Source organism: Chaetura pelagica, unplaced genomic scaffold, assembly GCF_000747805.2.
Source record: "Chaetura pelagica isolate M959 unplaced genomic scaffold, ChaPel_1.0 scaffold1045, whole genome shotgun sequence".
Taxonomy (NCBI): domain Eukaryota; kingdom Metazoa; phylum Chordata; class Aves; order Apodiformes; family Apodidae; genus Chaetura; species Chaetura pelagica.
In genome coordinates, this window is record NW_009953420.1 from 95,724 (window position 1) to 116,945 (window position 21,222).

Here is a 21,222-nt window from a genome sequence, read left to right on the forward strand (position 1 = left end):
CCAACATTCACTAGTTAACCTTGAAACTTCAGGTTTAATTGTACAACTTTGCATCAAAACACAAGGGTACATGAACGTCTGGCTAAAGTAATAATAATTTAAAAAAACACCTTCAAATGACTTTTGCAAGTACCTCAGTATTTTATGGATCAACAACTTGAAACATAGTTTCATGCTAAATCAATAATCTGAAAACATTTACTTCTGCTTGGTGTGGCCTCAAATACTTCTCTATTGCAGTGACTTAGGCATAATTAAAAGTAAGATGAAAGTGAAATCTGGGCAGAATTATGGCCCCAAATCCATGTAGGTAACACCAACCATGTGGTTTTTTTTCAAAATTTGGCAAGGATTTAGTTAGCCAGAAATTCTACTCTGAGAAAACACAGAGTTTTAATTCAGTTCTCAGTTTTGAAAGATGAAGTTACACTGTTAAAAACACAGATCTGTGCATCACCTGGAGACCTTGTAGTTGGCCTCCAGCAACACTGCAACATGACTGCTCTGTACCCATCATACCTTCATAGGAACTGACTGTAACTGGTATGTTTGTTTATCAAAAAGTATTCTCAAGATGACACTCTGAAAATTGAAACAACGAGAAGATTCAGCAGTTTGGCCAGTGTTAGTTTGCAGGCATTTTAGCTCCACTGCACAGTGTAGTTTTTGCCTAATGCCAGCTGAAGCTTGGTGATTGTCAGGAGCTGTGAAACAAACAAACAGTTAGTAACTCTATCCTGAGGATCCACTGCTTTGTCTTTGTGCAATAGAGAATGTGGTGGCTTCTCATTCTCCCGGTCTACAAGAATTAATTCTCCTGCCTTTCATGTTTGTGTCACGGTAAACACAATTTAACCACCTTAGATTTGGGATGTCTGATGATGAGGCCCTGAGCCCTTCCCTTCATTCAGAGGGCCTTCTAGAACTGAGGTTCCTTTTTTTCCATCAAGAAAGCAGCAGCAGAATGAAACCCTTCCATTCTCTTTTACATTTTTAAATCCATCTTTTTTTTTTGTTATGCACAAAACTTATGTTAAGTCCTGACTTCCCAAGAAAGAGTGAAAGAACAAAGTCTTAACAGAATATTGGATTTCAAGGGAAGGGTGGTAAGACCCCAGTACCAAAGGAGGTTGAGCAGTCTCCCTCTACCAGAGAACTGGCAAGACTGAAAACCTCAGCAGTTGTGTTTGGGTTTGGAAACTGGGGAAGGGCAGCACAGCCCCACCCTGACCAGCTGCCCTCAGGAGGGCTTGTCTGGGTTGCCTGGGGAGGGGGTGGTCCCTGGGCAGCCCAGCCCATGCAGAGGTGGATCCCGGTGCTCTGATCCCAGGGGAAGGGAAGCTGGGAACTTTAGTAGATGTGGGATTTCACTCCTACATGTGAGAGCCCTGGGCTGCAACACCCACAGCCAAGATGGGACATGGCAGGGGAAGGAACAGTGGGAGGCAAATAGGGCTGGGAAATGGAATTGTTGTCAGACAAGGCTGACAATAACGGGGTCTTGTACAGATTATGAACATACTTGTAGTTGCTTTTCTTCCTTCACATCCCACAGAGTAGAAACCAAACACAAAAGAAAATCCACCACTTTCCCACTGTCAGAGGTACTTGGGGTTCCTTGACAGGAATTTCTGCACTTAAAAGCTCTACCACACTGACTGCACAACATGAACTGTCTGTTACGTAGCCGTTACCTGACAGCAGCTTGTGTGCCTCACTGAAATATATTTTAGAGATGGTAGGGCAGCTGAGAGCTGCATCTCCAGAGGCTGAGGAGCACACAGGCATTGCCCTGCAGCTGGCAGCTCACCTTCTTGGCTGCGTTGTAGTTCACGGTGTGAGGGGAGGGGATGGCCCCGCCGTTCTGCGACACCGTCACCTGCTTGACGCTGGTGGGAACCCCCAGGACTTTAATCTCACTGAACTTCAGGTTGTTTGGGTCAGTGTAACCATGATGGGAGACCTGGATATCTAAAACAGTCTGAAAGGAAAAGGCAAAAAAATCATGGGGATTGTCATTTGACTGGTTGAAGTCCTGTGCTTTTCAGTTGTTTTCCTCTCTTCCTATATATCTATTTCTAGGCAGCAAGCACCGCATAGACAAACCTTTCCTCCAGTTGTCACAGGGACAGCAGTTTTGCCTCATCTGGCTTCTCTGAGGCCTGATCCAGCCTCTGCTTTCCCTGTTTTATGCCCTCCCAGAACAGCTCCTCCTCCACAGCATCTCCCTCAGCACCCACAGGTCCTCTCCCATCTCCAGTGGCTGTGATTTTAGGTCCCTTTAGGGTGGGCCCAGGTCCAGCAGGTTGCTTGATTCAAAACCCCTTTCATTAGGATTTTTCTTAACAACTTTTGTAAGAGCAGGAAAAGGTGCATTTATCTTACATAATCTCTTTGTAACTGCAAATACTGAGAATTAGCAAAACATACTTCTCTTCCTTAGCAATTAACATCCAATTATTTGACAAAGACAGAATTAATGAGAAGAAAGAACAGTGTGGGTAAAATTAGAAGACATTCTGGCACCTTGGAAAACTAATGAAATAAAAAAGTGCATTTTCTGTTACAAAAAGAAAAAGCATTACTTTAAAACCTTTTAAACCAAAGTCCATATAATTACAGTCTAATTTAATTGCAGCTACTCAACTGGCTATGATAAAAACTGAAACCCAACATCCTAGAAATGCCAGTTCATTGAAATCCTGTTCATTGACCTGGTTACCCAGGAATGCCTGCCAGTTTTCTGTGTTGAAAAAGAAAGGAAAAGCATCCTGCCCTGAGGCAGCAGCTGCTGATTTTCCTGGCATGGCTGTTCTGACCCATCAACATGCTCCAGATGCTCTGCCCTGATGTGGGCTTTCCCTTGATAGAAACCATTTATGAAATAAACTTGTCCTTCAGAGTTATATCAGAAATTACAGTGCCATAAATGTACACCCTGTCTAACAATAGTGGTATCTTTGGAATCATTCTTAATGTTGTTCTTAACACAGTTTAATTATGTTACTTGTAATCTATTTGATTATCAGGGTGGGGTATCTAGACATGAGGAAGTCCCAAATTAAAATACCTATAGTTATATGTAGAATACTAATCACTTAAGGTGACTATTTAGACACTATGAGGTAGCATGACATACCTTTTTAGCAGTAAATGATGTTAGCAGATACACACCATCTTCATATGCATCTGTTAAAGAAAGGGTAAAATTAAATATATTCATTATTCACCTTAGTTAACACATTCTCAACATGGCAGTTCAAGATTTGTGTTCATGTCATACACAAATATTTGGTGTCTGTACATAAAGTTATTTATTTCCAGAAGACATAGGCTTTCAGACATAAAATGCTTTCTTGTAGGACTGCATGTTATTTAAATGAGGTAAAAATAAGAATATTTCAGAATTTGGATGCAGAAGAAGCAACCAAACAGCATTGGGAAGATCAAGGGTGTTAAGACCAGCCAGAGAAAAACATTTCTCACTGGAGAAGGCCCTGGAGTTGTCTCCCACATCCAACTCTATCCACTGTCCAGTGACACGTGACTGTGACAGAAGTTGCTGTTGCAGATTTTTATCAATCATTCATTCCATCAATTATTCAGCACTAAGTGCACTCCAGGTAGTGCTCATAAGCACGGGCATTGTAGGCTCTTGCCTTTCTGCACTGCCACAGGCAGATGACAGGCATCTTGGTGAGAGGGACCTTGCAATCTGTGCTAATTTCATTTCTCATCAGATTTCCATAAATGTAGCCATCATTTCTGAATTCCAGTGCTGGGCTGTATGTGAAGCACCTCAAAACACACCAAGAGCATCCTGCAAACTTCCCTGAACATCATTATGCAAAACAGCACCATTTGCTGCATTCCCTGCAGTAGCCTGGAGTGAGAGCTCATTGTTACTGCAAGGACAATAAACCCTGGATGGAATGGATAAACAACATTTAAGGGTCTCTTGTCTGAAGAGGATTTAAATGTACTAATGTTGAGGAAATTAGTTAAAGTTTCCCACATAATCTATGGTTATGGTTCCCATAGGTTTCAGGACAAAGCTTTGTTATCTTTGCTGCCTTAGGTCCAGGGCACAGTTTCCTTTATACAACATTAATTCTATAAATCATAGGATGGTGCTGTTTACATCAGGAAAAATCATTTTACTATAATGCTGATGTGAAGGTTGATTTGAGTTTTGTCTCTGATGGCCTGTCCAGGTATATCCTTCAGAAACATGATTGCTTTGGCCAGAGTCCATCATCCCCATCTGCTCCTAATGCTCCTTCTCAAACACCCCACATGACACTGAGGACTTCTGAGGCAGAAGCAACCACCAGCACTTCATGTCCAGGGAGATGGTGAGCAATGCACTTCCTTTCAGATTGGACTACCCACTTGGACAACTGTGTTACTGTGGACAACTGCAGACAGGAGAGCTCCTAAGACAGCTCCTGAGCATTATATGGGGTTTCAAGTTCCAGTTCATATCCTTGAGACTTTTTTGTCTACTTTAATTTGGGCTTTGAATACCTCCAAGGATATTGGAGGCCCAGCAGCCTCTCAGGGCATCCTATTGCAGTGTTTGACCCTCCTCTCAGCCAAGACAGGACTTTATGAAGGCAAGGAGCACCATACATACCGATGCGAACCCCGTCATCCCAGTACAGCTGTCCTTCTGCAAACTGGTTGTCATCCAAAGCCACAGTGAGGCCCAGTGGGTTCTTCCGGCTATGGAAAACACAAGAATGTTTCCTCAGTTTCCTCAGCCAATCACATTTCATATCTAGCAAGTGTTAGAGTTTTAAAGAGAGATTCTGTGCAACTCAGTTGATCTCCCACACCCATCTTCCTAAGCCATTACATGAAAGGAGACCATTTGGAGGAAAGCAGAAAATCAGCCATGAAGCTCCTCTAAGGAAGATTTAGATGGAAGGATTTAGATGGAAAACTACATTTTTAAATTTTCAGTTAACTTACCTGTAATAAGTTGTATTAGCAGGTGTTTGCCAAGCAAGGATGTGTCCCCCTCGGATGTGCAGGTTGATGTGGTCCAAAGGAGTTGGTAAAACTTTGAATTGTGCCCTAAAGCCAATGTCTTCATCCTAGTTACAAAAAAAACCAAACCAAGAGCAAAATACAGTAAGCTACTTGATTGCTCTCACTCTACAGGTTTTTTTTTAGAGTGAAATGATCATGTTTTGCTGCACAGATTAATTAGAAGTTGTTACTGCAGCAGTAACTACATAGTGCTTTTCTGAGAAAGAGCAGCTGGGCTGTGGGTGACAGCAGCTGGACCAAAGGGGCCAGCCAGGTGAAATGTGGCTAATGAAGTGATGGTTGGTGCCTGTCACCAAAGCTGCTCTTATTTTCTGTGAAGATGATGTAGATAAACCTGTTTTGTCTTTCTCCTTTCCAGCACTCCTTACAAAGACATTCTGGTTTTTGAGGGTTAACAAAAGTCAACAGAAGCACTTCAATCTAGAGGGATTATTTCAACGTCTAATTTCCCCTGCCTATGGTCATGTTGTTACCCGCTATTACACAGGAATCAAGGCTTTATTTTTTTTAATCAGCTCTGAAGATGTTACAGGGCTAAGAACTGATCCTGAATGTAAGTTTATAAAAGGGAAAGGGAAGGCTCACACCTTCACTCTCAGCACACCCTGCTGCTGTCTGAACTCCACAGTGAAGAAGACAGACACAATGTCATTTATAAATTGACTTACTGTGTAGTAATCGTACCAGCGGGCTCCAGGGATGTAGGCATTCACTGCCACAGCACCCTGCAATGAAACACACCTGCCTTAGGTACCTTAAATCAAAAAGTGAAGTTTAGCTAAAGTGAATTTCACATTTTTCATAAGTACCTTTTGCATCACAGGGCTGATGAGCAGTGCAGGCCCCCAGAGGAACTGCTCATAGATGTCCCAGGTGGTTCTGTCTTCCACAAACCTGCAAGTTAAGAGAACTAGGATTAGGCATTGGATGCTGAGCTTTTCCAGAAGTGCTCCTTCTTTAAGATATTTATGTATAAATTGAATCTACTATTCGTAGTATTTCCTCATCTTCATTCTAGTTTTAATAAGTCATAGATCAATTAATGCTTGTCAGGAATGCAGAAATTAATGCAAGAGAAATGCAGGCTACTGCTTAGCTTCCTTTTGTTGCTTTGCATTTGATTTCGGGATATTTACATCACAAAACTCAGAAGCTCCACTTTGCTTGGCAGGTATTAGCAACGGTAAGATCAGGTAGTGAACAGACTGCGAACTGCTTTCTGATTTGTGCCACTCTTTTCTTGGAGAGTCACTGAGAAAAACAGGTTAATAAATGCAGACAACTCAGTGTTCCTCAGCCGGTCCAGGAATGTACCAGACTACATCTCTCAGCAGAAGGAGTTGAAGCTTTTGCAAGGATTGCTCCTCCTGACCAGGAACAAAGGTGGCTTTGTGTGTCTAACAACATTCCTTTAAAAAATCAGCTGGATCAGCTCAGACACACAGACAGAAAAAGCCATTTTCCCCTGCAAAACTCATATGGTTTGTGGCAGAATTCCCTCTTTTTTGATGATTTTTTGATGCAGCTTTTGCTTTGCAACATTTGGGGTTTTTTACTCTATGCATTCCCAGGATCAGGTGAAACTTTTTTGTTGCTTCCTCCCAAAGTGGTTACTGATGAGCTTTAAAGTTTAAATATTACTCCTTGACAAGAAAATATGTTCAATTTTGTGTAATGAAAAATTGAGAACTTGTGCTGTTATTGAAAGATCATATTCTCAATCTTGTATTTTTATTTTTTTTTTACTTTATTTTTTAACTAAAACTTTACTGTTAGAAGAATTATAACTACTTTTAGTGGAAATTCCTTTTCCAGAGAGCAGAGGAATCACACTCACTCATGGAGCATGGGCCGGACCACAGTGCTGCCGTGGGCGTGGGCTTCATACAGCAGTGTGTAGAGGTAGGGTAACAGGGTGTATCTGATGTTCAGCACCTTCCTGGAAATATCCTCAAATGTAGAGTTCCAGGAAACAGGATCTTGCCTCTGAAAGAGAAGAGACCGCAGTAGTCAAGCAGGGTTGTTTTGTTCAGAAAACCTAAAAAAAACCAACCCCAAAAGCAAAGAAGCCAAAGAGCAGGTAAAAGAAATTGCTAATGTTTACAAGATATTTTCTTTCATGTTATTTTTCTCTCCAGACTCCACAGAACCTGTCAGCATCAGCAGTTACCAACCCTGCATCAAAACCAACACAGCAAGACAAAGCTGAGGAAATTTCTCCACTGAACTTGAGCACCTTCATTTATTTACTCTTCAGTCAAGGACTAAGTGACACTAAAGCAGCAGGGATCACTGTCAGCCCTAAGAGGGGAGTTAGAGAGAGGGAAGGTGAGAGAACCTGGAGGGAAGACTGTAAAAAATTCTGAATGCCAAGTGTCCCAAAGGCACATCCTAGTCAATGCACATCATTATCCCTCTTTTCTGCAGGGCAGCACTCAGGGCTTGAAGACAAGACCAAAGCACTCATGACTGATGTCAGGAGCACTCCCAGTTCTTATTAACTGTATTGCACAAAACCTTGGCAAATTGGGTAAGACTGCAAGCAACATGATAACCCTGAATCTGCATTTTTAAAGGCTCTCCAAGTCCTATCAGAAGGTGCTGCAGCAAGATAAAGCACAGGTCTGAAAAGGAGCCTTGAATCCATTCGATATATGCCATATAAACTGCTCTGCTCTGCTAGACCTGAAGCTTGAACTGGAATAGAAGAGCTGTTTCCATTTTTTTTAAATTTTCCAGATATCTTGTTTTACAGCTTTCTACCAGGTAGTCCTTAGCCAGCACAGATCTACATGTAGGCAATTCTTTCCCTTTACTCTTAAAAGAAAGACAGTATCTGATAGTGGCAGAAACTGCTGAGTCCTGCTCCAGAATCTCACTGCACTGTTTCATTTTCTCTTTTCTTGTATAATTAATTGTGGACATTTAGGGCTGAGAGCACCAAGGTCAGTTTTGCTCCTTTAAGTGTGTTTGCCATAGAAGTGCTCTCTTTTAGTCTGACTGGTGTGTACAGAAAATGGCAGGCAGGGAAAAACAGGCAGCAGTTGGATTCAGCCAAAGCAAACTTAGCATGTGCTTCCTTCATGTGGTCCAAATCCCAGAGCAGCCCCTCTATGGGCATAAACCCTCCTGGGTGAGGGGGATGCTTCCAGCAGAGCTAGCTTATAAGTAAAGACATTTGTTTGATAAAGAGCCAAATGTGTTTTTTCTCATCCAGTTTTTGGAATGTAGGGTGTTTGGTTTTTTTTGTGGCAGGCCAACTTGTGCAGTGTTGTGGCTGGGCTTTAGGTGTGTGTGTGGCAAAGGCCCAGCCTCTAACAGCCATTAAGAAGCTGCCTCTCACCCTGGTTACTTTCTCATTGTGGTTCCTCGAGTATGGGTAGAAGGCGCCCAGCAGCGTCCAGCGAACACACAGCTCGTACTCCGAGTCTTTGGAGAAGCCACAGATGTCAGCTCCTGTCTGAAGGTTTAAAAAGGATCCCGTTGGAATGCTATAAATTATTATACAGCATCAAGATAATAAAATGTAAAGTAATAACTCATTAGCTTACGTAAGATATTCCAAAGAGACTGAACTCCATCATACCTGAAAGGAGAAATAATTCAGTGTTACTGGCTGGTTGTTTTCCCTCTCAATGTGGAATGAGAAGAAGAAACCAAACACAAATCCCATGACTTCTCTAATGTATCATGTGTTTCTGCTGCAGAAAGAGAAGGGAGATGGTTGCTCAGGAGCAAAGAAATGAGTTGCAGGACACAGTGTCCTGGTTGACTGATCCCAAAGGAATAAAAGAGCTTCCAGCAACAGATGCAGAAAGAAAGAAGTAAACCAGGAACTGGCCAACAGTGCTTGATGCTGAAGGGCTTAGCTCAGCAATACCACATGAATACTGAGAGCAAGTAGATGAAGGAAAAGACCTGACTGCACACAGTAAACTGAACACACGTCCTTTCCTTCTACTCACCAATGACTGACTTGGGTAGCTGATCCCAAGCTGCCGTGTTGTCACCCAGCCAGTGTCCTGCCCATCTGCCGCTGCTGGGGTACGTGGAGCGGCTGACAACGATCCCACGCTCCTTGGTGGCACTTTGCACAGCTCTGAGAGTGAAAGGAACACAGGAAAAACCCACTTTACATGAGAAGTACTAGGTGAGAACTTACTCTCTTTGAGGATAAACACAAAGGCTTCTGTTTTTACAGAGAAGGGCAGCACTGGTGCATGACTGTGCCTGCATCCAGTCCCGTGGTGCTCTGCACAGCGGGTCCCTGGGATTCACACCTACACAGAAGCTCAGCAGTGTCAGCCAACCTGCAGCTGGAGAGAACTGGCAGAACAAGGAGGTGCTAAAATACAGATTTGCAGCTCAAGATAGTTATTGTGTGGGAAAATAGGTATGTGGCCCAACTTGCACCTTTTCTAAGAGCTTCATGATGTGATCTAGGGCACATCATTCCTTTCTTAAAGTACCTGAAACCTTCCAGCAACATGGAAAAAGTAATAAAACTCATGTCAGGATCATAAGGGGGGAAATAAATGTTCCAGGAATATTTGACTCTGTTTGCCAAAAAAACAACAACAAAAAAAGTCATGGCTCTGTGGTCACTTCAGAAACATCATGATGCCATCAATATGAAATGACCAGCATGGATTTGTCTCAGAGTAAACAAAACAAGAGTTTTTCAGGCAGAAGATGGTTACAGGCCTCACAGCTGAAGAGTGACTACCAGTGTGTGTGATCACCTTGTCACTAGCTGACCTCTTTGTCTGATCACATTTGGCCTCCTCAAAGCAGCAGACATTTCTGCGAGCCATTGGTAACCATTTGCGGGTGGTGGGACCTACTACTCTTCCTGAAATTAGAGGCAAAAAAACCTACAGGGTGGGAGATGTGCAGGTGCTCTGGTTTGGGGGACAGAAGGACACCAGCAAGGACTCCCATGGCCTCTTCTAGATGCTCTGGCACTCAAACCCTCTAGCCTTGCCCAGGATCATTGCTATTGGGAGGGCAGACTGACTTGCCAATGACCACCCCATACCTCAATAAGCAATAATAATAAAAATGTATCATAAAATAAAGCCTTGGCCATTGCCACAAAGTACCTGCACAGGTAGCCAAGTAAGCTTTAGGGAAATAACTGCTTTGAGGAGAATTTATGGTTTCTAGTTGCTCTGCCAAGGCTACAAAGCACCTTTCTCTGCTGGTCTGGGCTGTGCGACTGCTGTGGATTCCTCACTGCTCCATGTTCTCAGCAGAATTCCCTTGCAGCCCTGCACACGTACTGTGAATCATTCCAGCAAAATACTAAACCACAACACCAGTGAGAAAGCTGCACTGAGACAATCACACTGCTCCACAAGCATTGCCTAAGCAGCTGCTTCAGTAAGGCACTATTTATTTATTTCTCCACAGGATTTGCAGCTTTAGTGACACTATAATTACAGCAAAAACACTAGTCACTTAAATTACCATAGTAATTAAACTAGACTAATGTGCTGTAATTATTTCTCCCAAGACAAACAGTAAGTTTTCTAATATGTTTTATTTCTTTGTAAAGTTCTATCAAACATTTTCAACCTCTGCATGGTTTACCCTCCTTCAACAGTGATTTGGAAATTGCTGATAGAATTTCAAATGTAAGGAAAGTGTATATTGTGTGCAGAACTGCTCCAGGATGAGCAGGGACAGAGTGTTTTGCTGACTGAGGTGGCAGCTCTGCTTCAGGACAAAGCCACCTGTATCCAGGAAAGGCTCTTGCTCACATCACAAAGCCCAAATTTACCTCCAGTTACTACATTCACTAGTAAGGGTTCTGGCTTTCAAGTCTATGCAAAAGCCCTGTTACAAAGCAATAGCATTAAGTCAGAGGGCAGAAGCTCCCTCTGTTTAACAATGGGAGAACAAAAACTTACATCTTTACATTAGAAAACTGATGTTCATTTTTAAGTTACAGGCTTTTTTGAGTTTTGCATACAAGTGACCATTTTCTCTGGATGGTTTTGTATAAATTATTACTACAACTTCACTTGCACAAGTGCTTCTTCAATTATTACCAAAGAACACATTGGGAGACCCACCTCATCTTCTGCACATCCTTTCCTGCAGCTCAGGTCCCTGCACCCTGCTTGCACCATGGGCAAGATCAGTGTGCTGTCTGACCAGTAGCATCACTGGAGTAACACCAGCTGCAAGAGGTACAGCCCTGCTGGGAAAACTTGAATAGCAAACTCCACTTCTAGCTGAATTGACCAATCAAAGATACTAGGGTGACGGAAAGATTTCCCAGGCATGTTACATCAACTGTTGAAAGTTTTGGCCATAAGAATGCAGACACAAAATACATATTTTTGAGATGAGAAAGTATGTAAACTTCACTTACTCTAGGGTAGGTTTTGTTTGTGACCATCCATAAAGACTGTGGACATCATAGTGTCTCACTGGGGTGCCATCTGGAAGATACTGTTGGCCTTCCATGCATGGAGTTTTGACAGTTAATCCATCTGATCTGTATCCCAAATCTAATGGAAAGGGAACAAAAATACTTTTTAATTATGACCATTCAATACTTTTAGTTTCTTTCTCTTCATTTTCATAATCTCATTGGCATTTATACTGCAATTTATTGCTTTATAAAAGTAGCGTTTCCAAAATGGAATATTCCTTTGTAGGCATCTGGGGCTGTCAGTGTGCTGATAACTCAGTTGCAGATGCTCTTGCTGGAGAAGCTGAAAGAGGAAATGGAGTCTATACAAATTCAGAAGATATTGCAGATCTTTGTCAACACTGTCACATCATCCAGAGAAACAAAAATGGATGTGGGGGGGTGATCTGTGTCTGAGTGTTAAGTTCCTGACAATTCCTGAGAAACCAGTCATCTAACTCCAAACAACAGTAAGCAACAGGAATATGCCAATAAACCACTAATGATAATTACTAATTAGCATTACTTTACACGTGTACTTAAGTGAAGCCAAGCTAAGTATTTCAAGTATTTGATTGTACAGACATGGTAATGAGAGGAGGCCAAGGAAATTTTCTAAATTTCTAATTAATTGCATTATTCATCTGAGAAAACTGCAAAAAGAGAACTCCATTCTCTGCCATGCCCAAAGCAAAGCACCTGGCTAGAAAACAGGTATCAAAGTCCATATGCAGGCAAGCAGCTGAAAAGAACTTTATTTTTAAAAGCTGCCATGCTGTTACTGCTCCCCCTGAAACAGATAAGCTGAAATGTGCCCATAATCTCAGCAAGAAAAGGGGCACTTGCAGTTAGGAGTTGTGGTTTTCTACACCTAACTTCAGGCATTTATGCCACATAAGAAATTATGTAGAACCCAGAATGAAAACTGGATTGAGGAGTGATCATACTCACGTGGCATATATGGTGGCATGTTGAGGAGGTCATTTCTGCAGCCACCAATGGCACCATTCATAAGAGCTGCTGGTTCATTCATGTCCTGAAAACACAGAGCAAAATCTGAGTGTATTTGCTTCAAACCTACAACACACACTAAATAATAAATCACAAACAAGCAGCCTTGTAGAAGTCCTCAGGAGCCCTTGCAGCTCTGGTCTCAGTCTGCTGTTCCATGTTCTCTTGACACATTCACAAAGTGTTGCAAGAGAAGAACAGGGAGTCTGAGCTCTGTTTCCCCTCTGCAAACAGGGTCACAGCAGAGGAAAAAAATGTCACAATACCCCAAGGCACTGCAACTGTAAAACCTAGAGCCAAAGTGGTTCTACCTGGTGCTCTGCTGTTTTTCATTTTATTTCATGGCAATTTAATGCCAGACACCCCCAGAGCTCCAGCAGCAGAACATGTACAGTGGAATACGGTGCTCTCTGCAGAGAGAAAATATCCAGGAATCCAATGCATTACTACACTTACAATCCACAGGCCATCAAACTTGATGCTTCTCGAGGGGTCGGTGGGATTGTTGTAGAACTCCAGGATCTCTCTCTTCCACCAGTTCACTGTGGAATTGCGGAAGAAGTCTGGGAAAGCAGTATGTGCTCCATAGAGCTGTAAAAGCAGCAGGAAAATTAAATAGCTGCAGGATTGAAAGCACCTCACTGTTAAAATGTTGGCATTTGTTTTAAAAATTTGAATGTTTAAAAAAAATAATAAAAAATAATTGTTAACAATTTTTTTCTTGGCTCTGCTAGGAAAGCCAGCAGTTTGTTCCTCCCACTAGATTTATCAACTAGTTCACTGCTGTTTTCCTTAATTAAAGTGCTGCTCTGTCTATATTTGAGTCCATAACCAAACCAAATCAACACTTACCTGGATTTGGGTGGGCAGAGGCAGTGACTCGTTGATTTGTACATTGGGAAGAAATGGCCAGACCTGACAGGACAAAGAAGATTTTAAAATAATCAGACCACCCTGAATAGAAACTTAGCATCAGCAACAGACATATAAAACCATTGTTCCTTGATATGTGTGTGAATGATAACACAAGCTGAAGCCAGTTCAGTTTGCAGTATTTATTCAATGTGTCATTTCCAGCCAGGCACGAAGGAGCCTTTCCCCCTATGGCTCACACTGACGTCCAGGCTGGCATGTGGCTAACATAGATGGACCCTCTACTGTCACCAGCTTTTTAAGAACAGTACCTTGGAATATATGATGTCATTGGTATTGGGCCACTTTATGAAGACATCATCCTGCACACCTCTTGAGAAGGGAGGATAATTGGTTTCATTTCCAGAGATGCCTGGATCCTGCAATTACAAACACTTTTACCCTAATACTAAATAAATAAAAAACAGTTTAGAAATGCAGTTGAATGTATTCTGCATTCTGTAATAATACATTGAAATTTAAAACCAGTATTCAAAACTGACCAGGATAATGATAAATCTCATTCCTTCTTCTTTTATTTTCTTGATCAGAGCAGGTAATCCAGCAAAGTGTGGGCTGATGGTGAAGTCCATTTGCCTTTCCATGTGGTCAATATCAACATATTGGACATCCTGCAGTTCACAAAAACAGTTCATGGCATATGATTTTTTTTTTTTTCTCTTTTCCCAAATACTTACTGAAAATCTGCCAAAAAAAGCAAACTACTGAACTTTTGAACTGTAAAATTGGAAGCAGCTAAACTTAAGGCTAAAATCATTAAATTAATATGACACAACCCATCAGCAAGTCCAATACAAAATGAACTTTTCCCTACTGCATCCAGCCTGAGGGTAGAAATTAATATCTGAGAGAGAGAAAAGTCCTGGATTTGAACATGTATAAGTACACAGAAACTGCACATATGCTACCATATCTATAAGGGAACAGGTGTTCTGTATTTAAACAGTGATGTTAATTACATTTAAACTGAAGTCACGTTTGATTTACAGTAGAGTTTTGTTAGATCTATGTGCTATTCCAACTTTCCCAACAACAACCTCTGCCAAATCAGAGCTGACTTGGCAAAGAACAACCCACCACTGCAAGGATGCTGCTGATTTTCTTTGCTGCTTGTTGCTCTTGTCCATCACTGCTCTGTCACAGCCAGCATGGCAAGAGTACACGACTGACTGAGGCACCTGAGTGCTTTGTGATGAATGATAAGGAAAACAAAGCAGCTTAGAGCCAACATTTAACAGCCCACAGTGTGCAGAGATGTTAAACTCTGGCATAAAACAGTCTGCTCCTCTACCATGGTAGTGGGTTTTTTTGGTTGGTTTTTGATTTTGTGATTAACTAGTCTTAGATAATACTATGAATCCAGAAGTTGAGGCATGAGCTGAAACGTTAACACTAGCAGCATACATAGGGAATCCTGGCTGCCTTCATGCTCTCCACCAGCTGGGCAACTTCTGAGTCGTTGCTGTATCCAAAGCGGCACAATTGGAATCCCAGAGCCCAGTAGGGTGGCATGACCGGTCGTCCAATCAGCTAGAAAGGAGACAGAGTATTTGTGGTGGGTAGGTGAAAACAAAACAATCCAACCAAAAACCAGCATTAGGTTGGTAAGGATCTCACTTCAGTGTACTCCTGGACAACAAGTTCTGGTGTTGGGCCCAAAACCATGTAGAAGTCAAGAATTCCTCCAGTGGTGCGGTACGTCAGGGCGGGGGTCGGCTGGAATGTCACATCTGGAGATGGAGGAGGTGAAATGAGACAAGGATGCCTGGATTCCCCACGGTTGCAAAACACTGGCCATACAAATAAACACACTGAGACAATAAGGCAAAGGTTTTCTTACCCATTGCATTGCTGTTAAGCAAGAGAACTCCATGGGCATTGCCCTCTTCCTCAAGAGCCATGTAAAATGGCTGATAACCATAGGAATTCAGTTTGTACTGCACACAAAGTAAAATGCATGTTACTGGGGAAACACTGCAAGCATTCACTTATTTATATTCATTAGTAAATGGAATAAAAAAACAAGACACTCTGCCAAACATGCAAATAAACTCCAAAATTACCTACTTGAACCCTACATACCTACAAAACATACCTATAGAAGATCACTTTCAGCTTCACAATTTGAGTCACACTTGTTCAGACTGACCAGGCAAGAAGGAAAGCAAAGTTTTTTCTACCTTTAAAACTTGCTAATGAGAAAGTGCTCCCCCAGGACAAAACTTTCCCTTCTTTTCAAACAGTAGCAGGTGTCTATATGATCAGGAGATGCTGGTGACTTTCTGTTATCTTTCATTTACTCAAAAATATATTAAAATCTGAACTGGAAATTAGAGCTACAATAAACCACCACTGTTTCATTGGTCATTCCCTGCAAATTGCAAGCATTGTGCTGTCTCGTAGGAAGTAACACAAGTACAAGCACAGACATAAGGTTTCTGATGTACTTCTGTAATTACTAAATTAATCCCAAGGTAGTAGGATTTGACCTGACTCATGTCTAGCTTTCAGAATAATTAGCTGGAAGAAGGAGAAATGTGCTGCTATTTCTAAGCCATCTGTTGTCTTCTGACATCTAACTCAGAGCCTGGTCTTGCTGGTCCTAAAGAGTAGGTTTAAAGAAGACCATTGCCACTGAGGCACCATCCACATTCTAAGCCACAATAAATGCAGTCAAAGCCAGTCGGTGTGTCCAGTACCAGCAGACACCCACTGGACTTTGAAGTCCTGTTGAACATCTCCACACGTGAGGCTTGCTGGTCAAAAAGCCACATTTACTTCTACTTACAGTAGGAGCCTCGTCCCTGGTGAACATTCCCCAGGTGTGCCAGCTCATGTTCCTTCTGAACATGGTGTGCTCAGTCTCTCCAAATCCATAGATATACTGGGATGGTAAGCGGGTAGAAATCTGGATGAACATGTCGCTGAAGGTGAAGGTGGGCAGTGCTGAATCCCAGCTGCAAAGGAGACAAGGAAATAAGAAGACAGCAGCTCAGGGCTGTGTTGAGTTGGTAGACACTTTTTCTTAGGCTACTCATTTTTTTTTCTTTGAAAAATCTCACTCTTCAGTAAAGCTGGAATAAAACTATGGCTATCAATGAAACGTTGAGCACATGGCATAGGGATGTCCAAGAATTTGAATCACCATTTAGAGATACACAGTCCTCTGTGTCACTCAGAGGTACATTATGCACAGGCATGATGCATCATATGTTGGTAATTTAGTGAGAAAATGTTTTTCAGGACAGTATGATCAGATTTTCTTCCAAGACTGATCCTTAGTGCCACGTGGAATATAGTAAATAAGATGCTTTTACAGTTAACTGGAATTTTTGTGCAGATTACAATGAAACTGTAGTCACAGGTCATACTCATTTGCTGTAATTTGCATCTCTGCAGTTGGAAACTGAGCTGTAACCAGATGATGCTGTGCCAAAGAAGTTCATCATTCTAGGAGGCTGAATGGCAGTCCGAATTATTGCTCTGGTTGGCAAAAGGGAACTCAGCTTGCAATCAAGTTTTGAGCACTTTTAAAAATGTCATAAGAAATATTTTTTTTGAAAAAAAATAAATAAAATAACACAGACAACTGCTAACATTATAGTGCTCCATTTTCTAGCTCTGACTTAAGCTTAATCAGAAAGAAATTAAGCTCCTGTCAGACTTACAAGGTGTCATGTTAACAAAATCCATCTGCCAGTTAGTTGAGACACTACTTTCTTCTTTTTTTTTTTTTTCCTAAGAGTTCCCCAAAACATAATCAAGTTATTAATTTAATGATATGTGCTGTGGTCACCTAAGGAAAATTTTAGGAAGTGTAGAAAATTGTTGTGTCTCCCAGAGTCTTGGGTACTACACAAGAAATGGCCTTTGGAGTTGTCTGTGTTCTGCCCTTCTTAGCAAGGGTCAGACTATATATGACAGGAGAGAAATCTTAGAAAACAAGAAAAAACAGGATGTTACTCAGAGCACCTTCTCCATCCTGCCCTTGGCCAGTGCTCTCCTACAACACAATGGTGAAACCATCTCCTCTGGAGCAGCACCTGGCACTTGGCAGTCAGAGCCATTTGGGGGGAAGGATACAAAACTCAGCCTCGAGGTATTGAGAACGTACCACACAAAAAAACCCTGGTTTGGCTTGAAAAGAGCTACCAAACCCAAGTGAAATAAAAGAAAAAGGCTGTGGCTCACATGACTGCTCCTGTGCTTCTGCGCCGAACCTGAATCCCAAAAGGTTTCACCTGGAGGGACACGTCGTAGAGCCGCCCCTTCTCCGTGCCCGCGGGGGAGCGCGGCAGGTTGAGTGGCACCGGAACCTCGTATCGGGCGTTCTGATAATCATAGATCTGCCAAGCAGAAATCAGGTTGTTTCAATGAATGAGCTTTTGGAAACGTTATCTATAGTGGTAGAAGTCTGAGGCAGTCACAATGAATACAGAATATTGCTGAAAATGTTTGATGAGGGAGTGTTTTGTCTCAATAAATATTCTTTAACCAATTATTTCACAGCGTTTGGTTTGGGAAAAAAACACAAACCCAACCTGGAGGATTTCTTTTGGATCAGGAATGACTTATGGATTTATATATATAAATATATTTATGTATATCTTTATATGTGTATATATGTATACATATTAATTTAAAGTATATACCTATAAAAAAATATAGGTGTATGTACGTGTGTGTGTGTGCGTATATATACATATACATCAAAGTATGTTAAATACCCTGCTGATTAATCTTTTAGCCAACTTTAAGAGACTCTTTCTAGTTTTCTATATTCAGAAAACTGACAGAAGTCAGTTTTTGGTGCCTGATCATTTCAAGACTTGACACTTATTTCAGCATTATTAAATGCACAGTAATAAATGACAGTCTAAACAATGATGTACTAAAAAATTCAGAAGTAGAATGATTAATGCAAAAATAAATTGTACAGTCATGATAATGCTTATAGGTAAAATTACCTCTATACTAATAAAATGTTCTTGGTTCCAGTGTTTCTGGTTGACTTTACACATATACATCGACATTATACCTTTGATTAATTTCATTTGCTTGTATAACTGAATGCAGAATTATAGGATTAAAAAAAAAATGTGAGGCAAGAGTACTAAAACCAACTTGAATAGAGGTAGAAATGCATTTAGACAAGGGTGCTACTATGTAATATAAAATTGACTATAAAAAGCCCTTATAATTTCCATAAATCAGACTATCTCTAACAATGGGACGTCACAAACTCATAGAAAGTCTGAAATGACATTACCTTAAATTGCAGCATGTTGTTGAGATGATATTTCACCTCCAAGCGCAGTGTGCTAATTGGTTTAGTGAAATTCTCATTAGCTCTGTTCTTGTTGCTGTTTAAGATGAGGTTGGCTGTAACACCTGATGAGGTGTATTCTACTTTGTCTGCAGAGTAAGCATTGTCAGAGCTGTAATAGCAGTCTGGAACATCAGGGTTTGATGGTTCTGGCTGCAAACACAAGTTACAGGTTAGTGAGCTACTCTGGCCTGCTCTATCTTTTGTTAGTTATTAGCATGGATTCCAAACCAAGATATCAGCCAACTGTAGAATTTGAGAAAAAGCTTAATGCACATATTTAATAAAGAACCCACTGTTTTCTACACTAAATCAGCCATATGCAAACAACACTGCCAAGACTGTACAATAATTTAGTCAGGAAACTGAATCCTCAGACAAGAGAGGTGGATGTTACTTCCCTGTAACAGCAGCTTCCCTGAGCTGATCTTCAGCTCAGTCACACAATATGTTTTAGTCTTGACCTCTTGTAATTCCTAAAACTTCCTCCCTTTTAATCTGATACTCTCTGGTTCACACAAGAGGATGTATCCAAAACCCATTATGTATTCAGGCAACATCAGATGAGATCTTTCCATTGGTTTTATTCATATGAATTATCCTTAAAATATCCATTGAGAACTAACATCCTATTTATCTCAGATCTCCTAAGATCACAAGTACTTACGGTTTCCTGCTACACTTGACCATTAACACTCAGCCTGGGTATCCTGAGGTTAGATGAGCTGCTGGAGGTTAATGCATTAGCCTGCCACCTCTGGACACTCTCCATCAATCCTGCCTAGTTGTTCAAATTAAACTACGTCTGCTCTGCACATCTTAATCACTAATGAGTATTTATTCATCTGTCGTCACCAAAATCAAAGTGCCTTTCAACCTGAGCAAGGGTTCAGAACATACTCTGTCCATAATTGCACCACAGTTCCAGGTCACAGGAAATTTCCAAATGTCAAAAATTACCAAAAAAATATTCCTAATAGTGCAACAAAATCAGGGCAGTTCATCACCTGCTTCAGCCATTGCTGGTTCAAGAAGAGCCAACAGAGAATGTTGGCTTTCATGCCTAGGATAGGACTTCAGATTTGGAGGACCAATTCAGTCAGAAGCCTCTGCAGAAGGCACATGGCTCCTGTGTGTTTATGGCCATGGGATAGTCATGAGTGAAACTATGTGTCAAAGAACTGCAGTGCCAGTGAGGCAGAAGAGGTAGAGGAAGATGTTGATCTCAAGCCTTTCCTATTTTTTCATAACTGTAATATTGTATCTTTCTATCTTTTAAAAAATACCACATTTTCCCGCAACTCCTGCTTTGCTTTGTAAGAACTCATGCAATTGCCAACTGCCTTAGTTTAAGTGAAGTCAGGTCTGATCAGCTGATATTTGTACCCTCATTTTATTCAAATCTGACAAATCTGCCAGGCTACTTTTCCCACTGTAAGAATTATAAATAGGAACATGTCTGTCTCATTAGCTTAAAGAAATAAGTTGTGCTTACTTTCCAGACACAGCCGAGTTGTTCACATTTTTCTTGTGTTGGATTGGGACTGGGATAACAATTAAACCTTTCATTAATACTCTGTTGTTGTGTCCATTTCACTGTGTAAGATTTTCCCAGTTCAAGTTTAAGTCCTGCTATGTGAGCAACCTATGAATATTAAACCACAGTTATTACATCCCATATCACATCCATAATTTTCTTCAGTCAGCAGAGATGCCAGTTCTCTGGAACAATCCATGTTGCTACATGGCAACTCACAAAAAAACCCATCCTGTAATATTTGATGCTGACTCAGTTTTACAAATGCACACAACTGATATTGCAGATAAAATCTGAAAAAAAAGTAAGAATGTAAAACCGTGGAGTCAATCCCACAGCTTTCTTGGAAGCAAAGAGGAACAAAGGGCATCACTCCTTTACATTTTGAACTATGAATGCAACAGGTAAGAAAACCTTTAATTGTGATTAAGGAACTGAGGTAACATAATAGGTAACTCAGGTGTTTATGAAGATGAAAGGGGGTGTACAGTGCAAGTGCAAAGCAATGTCAGCATGTCCATGAATGCTTCCCACTAGCAGCAGCATGTTGGGTTGCTTTGCATATCAGCAGTCTTAGTGCTTTCCTGTATTCACCCTGTGAAAAAGTCTATTATGAAGTGATAAAAGAAGTTTAAACAGTGTGCTTGAATTTGTTTTTAAAAAACTAAAAATGCACACCATAAATAATTTGAATCCTCCTCCACTGTAAAACAAAATCACAAAGCTGTTCCTCATCTCAGTAATTAATTTTTGCTACATGAATAACTGCATAATCAAACTTTCTGTTCCACTGAGGGGCTGAGAGCAAAACAGATGCAGCTGAATTGAATGCAATTGCACTTTTGTTCTGTAATAAAATACAAGACATTTTCTGTTGAAATGACATCAGTACTGGGTACTCTCTTTAGCAATGTGTACAATAAAGGAGATGCAATTTAC

General features: G+C 41.1%; 1 protein-coding gene across 1 annotated transcript in view; it reads right to left on the reverse strand.

The window, feature by feature from the left end:
- Nucleotides 1-519: 519 nt before the first annotated feature.
- The window catches only part of LOC104389475 (maltase-glucoamylase, intestinal-like), a gene marked incomplete at its 3' end in the record, with an annotated part of 47,275 nt that continues 26,572 nt past the window's right edge, over nucleotides 520-21,222 (reverse strand). Inside the window, exons 24-47 of the mRNA XM_009998473.1 lie at nucleotides 20,242-20,391; nucleotides 18,690-18,899; nucleotides 17,612-17,766; nucleotides 16,209-16,377; nucleotides 15,261-15,357; nucleotides 15,038-15,150; nucleotides 14,825-14,950; nucleotides 13,903-14,031; nucleotides 13,672-13,779; nucleotides 13,340-13,402; nucleotides 12,944-13,078; nucleotides 12,428-12,512; nucleotides 11,435-11,573; nucleotides 9,021-9,154; nucleotides 8,607-8,641; nucleotides 8,399-8,515; nucleotides 6,893-7,041; nucleotides 5,865-5,949; nucleotides 5,724-5,780; nucleotides 4,975-5,099; nucleotides 4,637-4,725; nucleotides 3,140-3,189; nucleotides 1,811-1,981; nucleotides 520-582 (exon numbers count right to left, since the gene is read on the reverse strand). Of these exons, the coding sequence (XP_009996775.1) occupies nucleotides 520-582; nucleotides 1,811-1,981; nucleotides 3,140-3,189; nucleotides 4,637-4,725; nucleotides 4,975-5,099; nucleotides 5,724-5,780; nucleotides 5,865-5,949; nucleotides 6,893-7,041; nucleotides 8,399-8,515; nucleotides 8,607-8,641; nucleotides 9,021-9,154; nucleotides 11,435-11,573; nucleotides 12,428-12,512; nucleotides 12,944-13,078; nucleotides 13,340-13,402; nucleotides 13,672-13,779; nucleotides 13,903-14,031; nucleotides 14,825-14,950; nucleotides 15,038-15,150; nucleotides 15,261-15,357; nucleotides 16,209-16,377; nucleotides 17,612-17,766; nucleotides 18,690-18,899; nucleotides 20,242-20,391 (2,754 nt within the window). The remainder of the gene's footprint in view (nucleotides 583-1,810; nucleotides 1,982-3,139; nucleotides 3,190-4,636; nucleotides 4,726-4,974; nucleotides 5,100-5,723; nucleotides 5,781-5,864; nucleotides 5,950-6,892; nucleotides 7,042-8,398; nucleotides 8,516-8,606; nucleotides 8,642-9,020; nucleotides 9,155-11,434; nucleotides 11,574-12,427; nucleotides 12,513-12,943; nucleotides 13,079-13,339; nucleotides 13,403-13,671; nucleotides 13,780-13,902; nucleotides 14,032-14,824; nucleotides 14,951-15,037; nucleotides 15,151-15,260; nucleotides 15,358-16,208; nucleotides 16,378-17,611; nucleotides 17,767-18,689; nucleotides 18,900-20,241; nucleotides 20,392-21,222) is intronic.